Source organism: Populus alba, chromosome 11 (genome assembly GCF_005239225.2).
Source record: "Populus alba chromosome 11, ASM523922v2, whole genome shotgun sequence".
NCBI lineage: Eukaryota > Viridiplantae > Streptophyta > Magnoliopsida > Malpighiales > Salicaceae > Populus > Populus alba.
In genome coordinates, this window is record NC_133294.1 from 3335255 (window position 1) to 3344221 (window position 8967).

An 8967-nucleotide genomic window follows, 5' to 3' on the forward strand; every position below is an offset into this window, starting at 1 on the left:
AAATGCCATGCCTATGACAGGTTGCATTCCTGATTTTATCTTAAATTGTTAAAAGTTTGTTGGTTTATGCTCTAATGGTTTGCTTGCAATATTACTGACTCTAACGTCAGTGAATATTTAACTATGAATATTTCCAACTCTAGCATTAGTAAATATTACGTAGTTAGAAAATAATAATAGCAAAATATAATAAAACAAATTTAAATAATTATTTTTTATTCATAAATCTAATATAGTAAATACACCAATAAAACAAATTTATTTTTTTATGTATGCATGCATATATTTATTTTATTTCATTTTACTTGTTTTTATTTTTTTTTATCTTTATTTTTATTTTTATTTTTATTTTTTTGAATTAGGTCAGGCCCAGCTAGCTCAGAACCAGTGACCAAGGCAGTTTTACCTGCAAACGTGCATGAATAGTTCACACACGCTTGCTACAGTCACCATGTAATTAAATCTCTAATACACACTGTTGGTGAATTATTTTGCAAAATTGGAGACACTTACCTGGGAGCAGGATGAAGGCGATGGCGTGCTGTTCGTCCTTTCGTTTACTTTTCCTCTGGTTCTTTCTTTTCTTTTGCTTTCTCTCGGTGTAACCTTTGCCTGTGTTTGTTTTTCTCTATTTTTCTTTTAGTCTCCCCGTATATGCTCTGTTCTTCTCTGCGGATTCTGTGTTTCCTACTTTCACTTCCTCTCCTCTGTTCGATTGTTTTTTTTCTTTATTAATTTGGTTAATAAAACTAATGCAAAGTTTAATTAAATCTCAAAACTTCTACTCATGTTACTGTTAACCCAAATTTTATATTATTGTTCATTTATTTCATTTTTTTATTTGTGTTTTTCATCATCATTTTCAAGGAAAATAATAATAAGAATAATAAAAAATTAAAATAAAAAGGTTGGGTAATTACAAGATCCAAACCAAAGCACTTCTGGAGAAGCTTGTGGTTCTTTATCTAATCCAGAACCAGTCTAATTGTTGCTTGGAAAGGCAAACTGGTATGTATCTAGTCTCGCTATACAGCTATCTCTCTTATTTTCAATGGACAGCAACTGATTTCAAGTGTTTTCACAGTCTCTTCCAAAATTTAAAATTATTGATCTCCGTTGCTCATTTTATAAGTTCTGCTTTATTTCAATTCTAATTTTTTGCTCTTGTATGTCTAGAAAATTTTTCCTTTGCTCATTATATAAATTTTGCTTTGATGGAACAGATAGAACTTTAGGGCAACAGATTCAATGTTGTCCTTGAATATGTTGAAAATGAGATGTTAAGGTGGTTTCACGAGGAGGAAGAACAGGAGTGGCTACTTTAGAAAGAATTTGTAGAGTACTTGTCATTCAAAATATCCTCACCCGCCGCGCACCGGATATGTGGCTTTGATCTATTCACATGGTTTTCTGCTATGTCAGTATGCAATCCTTATCGTCTTGTTTATCTTGAAATCAGAAACAATACGAAGGGTAGAGTCTGGGTTTTTTACCCTCAATTTTTCGATATAATTTTTGGCCGAAAAATCTGAATTGTTATGGCTAAGCTATTGGAAATTTGGGGGCAATGATCCTGCATTTGATAATGGTCATGAATTCAGTTTTTCAATGTTTACAGATGATCCAGTTGTTGTGCGAATGCTGCATGAAGAGGAAGGAACTGATGATAATAGCAGCTCATCAAACAGTGAAGTTAACACAATGATAATGTACCTGTATCAAAAGCAGAAATAGCTTCTCTTATTATTAGAAATTTTTTTTGTGATTTTGATAATCCACCCTCCCAAGGATAAACCTTCCTCCCGAGATCTAACCATCCAATATTCTTCAGAATGTCTTTCCCCAGTTTTGCATACTTCTTTTGAAGTTGTTGGACACTCAGCCTTAGAGTTCAAGACAGGACTCTGAGTTAAACACTCTGCATTTCCAACATGAGAAACTCTCTCTCTCTTTCTTGGCATAAGTTTGTCTTCTAAAGACACCAGCAGGAATGTTGTCCAGCAGGGCAACCCAACGAGTAGAATCAGAGAAACAGATAAAATATAATCAGCAACTTCCCCTCCTACCATCCCTATTTAACCAATTGCTTTGTTTTTCTGACTAATTCTTCATATATATACACTTGAGTTTCAACAGAAAGAAAAAGCTAGAATCAATTCAAATGATACAAAATTACAGGCTAGTAAACTTTCCACGTCAGATATGAAGAGCCTTGATCCTGCACGTGCCTTTTTCTTACTGGTGGGTGAAGTAAGAAGAACCGTGTGAGTTGATGAGAGGGATTATGTGTTGGGTGGGTGTCTAATGTCCCTTTTGGTAATTATAACAAGAATTACAGGCCCTAGTAATTGATTTGTGCAAATTTAAAGAGAAAAAGGTCCACAGAGACTTGTAAGGTTGACTTAAAAGCAGAAAATTGATGAACTGATAAGAGAACATCAGCGAAGGGAAAGTGAAGATTGCAGGTACTCTCTCTCTCTTATCTCTTTTAGTATTATGTTATATTGTGGAATATATCTCTGCTGTAACTGAGAATCACTTCGATTAATTCACTGTCAGAAACTAATTATTGATGATCTCATCAACCGATTTTGTTGGTTCAGCATAGAAATTTATCATAATCTTTTTCTGAAAGGGCATGGAGGATTTGATTGCTGGGAAATAACTTGAAAACTGTTTTAAAGATAAAGTAAGATAATAATATATGAATACTTTAGCTTATTGGTGTGCTGTTGATGTTGAACTCTCGACATCAATCCTGCAACTCTGTTTTTTTTAAGATAAAGGATCTTCGTCTACTCAGAGCAAAAGATATTGTTAAAGGAATACAGTGATACCAACCACGAAGCAAAAGATATGAGAAAAAAGAGAGAAACAGAAATGATGTTTATAGCCATCAACTTGTGGAAAATTCAGTGTGCATTTGTATAATCAAATAGATTAGTGATTATATTCAACATCCAAGTCTTGATCAAAATAAAACCAAAAAAGTCCTCACTCGGAAACATTCCATACCATAGAGAGAGTGGATTTGTGGGGATGACTTGTCTTAAAATTACAATCCAACCTTTCTCTCTCAATTTTGAGCAAATTAAAAAAACAAAAAAGGTCCTAACGCGGAAATGGCCCATACCACAGAGACTTTTAAGGTTGATTTAAAACCAGAAAATTGATGAACTGATAAGAGAACATCAGCGAAGGGAAAGTGATGATTGCAGGTAACTCTGCTCATCTCTTTTGGTATTATGTTATATTGTGGAATGTAACTCATCAACCAATTTTGCTGGTTCAGCATAGAGATTTAATTTATCATAAGTACAAATATTTTTCTGAGAGGGCATGGAGGAGTTGATTGCTGGGAAATCTTGAAAATTGTTTTATAGAAAAAGTAAGATAATAATATATGAATACTTCAGCTTATTGGTGTGCGGTCGATCTTGAACTATCGACATTAATCCTGCAACTCCTTTTTTTTTGTTCAGATCTTTGAAAAGTCTTATATTTGCTAGAATTGGAATGGCTCCCGGGAAATATCAAGTGTTCTTGAGTTTTAGAGGTGAAGACACCCGCAAGAACTTTACCGATCACCTCTACAAGGCCCTGGTTGATGCAGGGATTCACACATTTAGAGATGATGATGAAATTCAGAGAGGAGAGAATATATGTTTCGAGCTCCAGAAGGCAATACAACAATCGAAAATATCGATAATCGTGTTCTCCAAAGACTATGCTTCGTCAAGATGGTGCCTCGATGAACTTGTAATGATCATGGAACATAAGAGGAATGATGACTGTATAGTTTTGCCAGTATTCTATTATGTGGATCCATCTGAAGTCAGAAATCAAACAGGGAGCTTTGCTGCTGCATTTGTGGAACATGAAAAGCATTACAAGGAGAAGATGGAGCGGGTGAATGGGTGGAGGATTGCTTTGAAGGAAGTTGCAGATTTAGCTGGAATGGATTTAGGAGATGGGTAAGTTGTATCTCTTGATGAAACTACACATAGCATAAGACTATAATGCTGGTAGTGAACTCTAAATTTCTTTCAGTTAAGTGTATTGATAAGAAAACATATAAAAAAAATAAAATAAAATACTTATGATTTTCTTCTTTGTTTTTTTTTTCAATCACGATTTGGTTTTAACCATCAAATCATTGACACACAACCTGCTTTAATTTCTTAGCTAAATGTTGTTTATTTCTATTGCTTATAGAGAGCCTACTAATTATCACACATTGTATTTTACTTTTTGATGTAGGTACGAGGCACAGTTTGTCCAATCTATTGTGGAGAAGGTCTCAAAGAAATTGGATAAAAAAATGTTTCATGTACCCCTTCATTTCATTGGAAGAGATCCTCTAGTAAATTATATCAACTCATGGTTGCAAGATGGGTCCCATGATGCTGCCATTGCTATACTCTATGGAAATGGTGGAGTTGGTAAGACAACCATAGCAAAGAGTGTTTTTAATCAGAATATTCATAAATTTGAAGGAAAGAGCTTCCTATCAAATTTTAGATCAAAGGATATAGTTTGCTTGCAAAGGCAACTTCTTTCCGACATCCTAAAAAAGACTGTTGATGAGATAAATGATGAAGATGAAGGAATTCTGAAGATTAAGGATGCATTATGTTGCAAAAGAACTCTTATTGTTCTAGATGATGTGGACAAAAGGGACCAATTCAATAAAATCATCGGCGTGCAAAATTGGCTTTGTAAAGGAAGTAAAATCATTGTAACAACAAGAAATAAGGGTCTGTTTTCAGCTAATGATATTGAGGGGGTCCGGTGCAAAGTTGAACCGCTAGATGATGAAAAATCACTTGAGCTTTTCAGTTGGAATGCCTTTGGACAAGCTGACCCTGCTGATGGTTTTGTAGAAGACTCTTGGAGAATAGTACGTCATTGTAATGGACTTCCATTAGCTCATCGAGTTATTGGCTCTTCATTGTCCGGAAAAGGAAGAGAAATATGGGAAAGCGCATTACAACAAATGGAAGTGATTCCAAATTGTGAAGTTCAAAAGGTTCTTCAAATAAGTTACGACTCTCTTGATGATGATTACCAGAAGGGTTTATTCCTTGATATTGCTTGTTTCTTCAATGGAATGGATGTGGATGATGTAGTTACGATACTGGATGGGCTCGATAAAGGTGCAAGATTTGGGATTGACAATCTCATCGATAGATGTCTTGTTGAAATCAACAATGATAAAAGGTTGTGGATGCATCAACTAGTAAGAGATATGGGAAGGGAAATTGCTCGTCAAGAATCTCCCAAATGTCAAAGAATATGGCGTCACGAGGATGCTTTTACCATTTTGAAAGGAACTACTGTAAGTAGCTCAATTTTTTTATGTGTCTACTTAAATGGTTTGTGGTGCCTTCACATATTCTTTCATTTACTTTCCTTTCTCATGTACTTTTAATATTATTATTCAGGATGCTGAAAAATTGCGTGGCCTTACCATTGATATGCATGCATTAATGGAAGATGATTATGCAAAAGTTGTCTGTACTAATTCAATGGTAAGCCGAAAGCGCCGCAGGCTTAACTTTTTTCAACAATGGCTTTCTGATTTTTCCGATGGGGGAAAATTACAAAAAAGTTTGTTTCCCATCCTCAGCACAGATGCTTTTAGAAAGATGCCAGATGTAAAATTTCTCCAACTAAACTACACTAATTTTCATGGAAGTTTTGAGCACTTTCCCAAGAATTTGATATGGTTATGTTGGCATGGATTGTCTTGGAGAAGCTTGTGGTTCTTGATCTATCCAGAAGTTGTCTAGTTAATGCTTGGAAAGGCAAACTGGTATGTATAAACTAAATTCATGTATTGTCACAGTTTCTATAGTTATCTCTCACGTTTTCAATTGATAACAACTAAATTCATGTATTGTCACAGTTTCTTCCAAAATTGAAAGTTCTTGATCTCCGTCACTCTCGTGATCTCATTAGAACCCCTGACTTCTCGGGTCTCCTAGCCCTTGAAAAGCTAATACTTGAAGACTGCATCAGTTTGATTCAAATTCACGATTCTATTGGTGATTTACAAAAACTGTTGATGAGGAGTTTAGGTTTTATGAGGAGGAAGAAGAGGATAAATGGCTAATTCAGAATGAGTTTGGAGATAACTTTTCATTCAAAATATCCTCACCTCTTCCTGCACACCGGATATGTGGCTTTAATCTATTCACAAGTTGTGTGGCGTCAGCATACAGATACTCTAGTTACGTTGTTATTGAAATCAGAAACAATACCAGTGGTCGATCCTTGCGTCATCTAGCCTCTGTCTACCCTGTTGCTTTCGCGCGTGGTGCTCGTGAAATCCATTCGCTATTACACACGAAATTACGGGTCGGTGATCCTACCTTTGATAATTGTGATGACGTGAGTATTTCAGTGCTTCCACAGGATGCAACTATTCAAGTAAGGAGGATCGGTGTACGATGGTTGCATGAAGAGGAAGGAAAGGATGATGATGATATCCAATCAAAGGATGAAGTTATCAAAGCCCCCAACAGTAGCGATGATGATGATATCCAATCAAAGGATGAAGTTATCAATGCCCCCAACAGTAGCGATGATGGTGATATCCAATCAAAGGATGAAGTTATCAATGCCCCCAACAGTAGCGATGATGATGATATCCAATCAAAGGATGAAGTTATCAATGCCCCCAACAGTAGCGATGATGGTGATATCCAATCAAAGGATGAAGTTATCAATGCCGCGGCCAAAGTAGTAATAGCTTCTCGTATTTTTAGAAATTATTATTGTGGTTTCCATTATAACCCCAATGATGACAATAGGTTTTGTATTTTGAAAAGAGACGTCTATAACCAAAGTAGAGGTTTTGCTTTTTTTAGATTTCAACCGTAACATTAAAAAAGCTGGAAAGCTTTTGAAATGTTTTTTCTTTTTTCTTGAAAAGCTTATCATGAAAATAGTTTTGTATCTTCCTCCTTTCTTTATAATGGAAAGCATGAGATCTTTTATTTATAAAATATTTGTCAGGACTTTCACTTTCTTTCTTTTTTCCCTGTAATATGATATTATTTTATTAATTGATTTTTATTTATAAAATCTTGGATTTATAATAAGATATATGAAATATATTATTTTATGTGTCAATACCAAAAATATATGTAATGATTCATTTTTTATGTTATTTTATCTGTTTTATTTCATCTTTTTATATAAAAATAAAATAAAAAATAATACATGGTAAAATTTAATTGGTAATTCTTTTTTTGCTTCTACATATATCCTTTCCAGACAAGTTTACTTGTAATAATAAAAAAAGTGGATATGTCTTGAAAATATAATTAAGAGGATTCTATAATTTGAAATATATTTTATTTTATTTAAAAATTAATTTGATTTATATTAAATTTTTACAATAAATTAATATAGATATTTTTTTATAAAAATAAAATATAATAATCATCAAAATTAAAAAAATTTAAATTAATTTTGATTGAAAATTATCAAATTAAAAGATAGAATTAAAATTCAACAACAAAAGTGAAAAGCTTTTGAAATTGTTTTTTCTTTTTTTTTGAAAAGCTTATCAGGAAAATAGTTTTGTATCTCTTGTAATCTTCCTTCTTTCTTTGTATAGCATGAGATCTTTTATTTATAAATATTTGTAATGTCTTTCACTTTTTTTTCCCGTTGTAATATGTTATTATTTTATTAATTGATTTTTATTTATAAAATCTTGTATTTATAATAAAATATATTAAATATCTTATCTTACTTGTCACCTTGTTGCTGCTCACCATTTTCCAAGACGGTGAGCTCCACAAACCCCTTTGCTGTTTTCTCTTAAACAACTAAAAAACGCTCGAGTTCTCTTCCAATTTTCCGATGAGCCAACTCAACGGGAAACCTCACATACTCTTTTGACAACAGAATCGTATTACTATCACACCATGGAAACTCCATTCTTATAGAACCCCCACTCAATAAACCTCTTGCCATCAGCACTTGTAAGACACCAAACATTGTGCAGCTTCAATGTCCCTCCACTCCACAGCAATACTCAATGGCTCAAAACGAAACACCACTCGGTAGCCGACCCAGTAGCTGATTCAGAGTCATGATCCTCCACGTTCCTTTTTCTTATTGGTGGGTGGTGTTGATGCTAGTTTTGGATGCGAGAGGATAGAGATACGGCCAGAGCAGGCGCACAACGACAGTGGATGAGTTGGATTATGCTGCCCCTATGTTTATCTTGAAATCAGGAACAATACCAAGGGTAGATTCTGGGTTTTTTACCCCTCGATTTTTCCGATAGAGTTTTCGTCCAAAAAATCTGAATTGTTATGGCTAAGCTATTGGAAATTTGGGTCCAATGATCCTGCGTTTGATAACGGTGATAAATTCAGTGTTTCAGTGTTTACAGATGATCCGGTTGTTCAAATAAAGAGGGTTGGTCTACGAATGCTGCATGAAGAGGAAGGAACTGATGATGATAGGAGCTCATCAAACACTAGTGTGTTTTTGAAAAGAAATTAAGAGTGAAAATAATGATGGGTTGAGTTGAATTTTTTTTAGATTTGTTGTCATATTGAAGGCTTTTTTAAACCTAAAATAATTTAGCACTCAGTGTACAGCTATGAATCAGTATTATTTTTTTGTATGAAGCAGACCAATTTGATTTGTGATTCAGTGTCCAGCTACCATCTTCAATATTGTCCAGCTACCATCTTCAACAGTCTTAACCACATCGAAGACTTTGGGATCATCCTTAGCCAAGTGTAAATAACACCACCCTCACAAACCAAATCATATTTTTCCTCATCCAAGTAGTTAAGAAGGCCATCATCAGATTCTCTGTGCAACAAATCTTTCCCGATGTCTTCTTCATGCACTTTCAATTCCAAATCAATCGAATAGGAGCATTGCTCTTCATTAACTTGATGTGTCTGTGACAATCCACCAGTAGATGTCTGAAGC

General features: G+C 34.3%; 1 protein-coding gene across 7 annotated transcripts; it reads left to right on the forward strand.

The window, feature by feature from the left end:
- Positions 1 to 426: 426 nt before the first annotated feature.
- On the forward strand, positions 427 to 7010 carry LOC118031721 (disease resistance protein RUN1-like). Of its 7 annotated transcripts, none has more exons than XM_073412376.1 (6): positions 427 to 571; positions 1224 to 1417; positions 1619 to 3974; positions 4261 to 5338; positions 5445 to 5815; positions 5909 to 7010. In XM_073412376.1, the coding sequence occupies exons 3-5, from the start codon at positions 3517 to 3519 to the stop codon at positions 5790 to 5792; spliced, it is 1884 nt and encodes a 627-aa protein (XP_073268477.1). In that variant the 5' UTR covers positions 427 to 571; positions 1224 to 1417; positions 1619 to 3516; the 3' UTR covers positions 5793 to 5815; positions 5909 to 7010. The 7 variants fall into 7 exon arrangements, with proteins under 7 accessions (XP_073268477.1, XP_073268476.1, XP_073268479.1 ...); XM_073412375.1 differs by having other exon boundaries at positions 442 to 1417; positions 1619 to 3388; positions 3483 to 3974; XM_073412378.1 differs by having other exon boundaries at positions 442 to 1417; positions 1619 to 3218; positions 3483 to 3974.
- Positions 7011 to 8967: the final 1957 nt, after the last annotated feature.

What these genes read in the sequence shown, in the direction of transcription:
- LOC118031721 (XM_073412376.1), top strand. Translation starts at nt 3,517, where the DNA reads ATGGCTCCCGGGAAATATCAAGTGTTCTTGAGTTTTAGAGGTGAAGAC. An exon ending in GGAATGGATTTAGGAGATGG is followed by an intron (nt 3,975 to 4,260) that starts GTAAGTTGTATC and finishes TTTTTGATGTAG; the next exon opens with GTACGAGGCACAGTTTGTCC. An exon ending in CCATTTTGAAAGGAACTACT is followed by an intron (nt 5,339 to 5,444) that starts GTAAGTAGCTCA and finishes ATTATTATTCAG; the next exon opens with GATGCTGAAAAATTGCGTGG.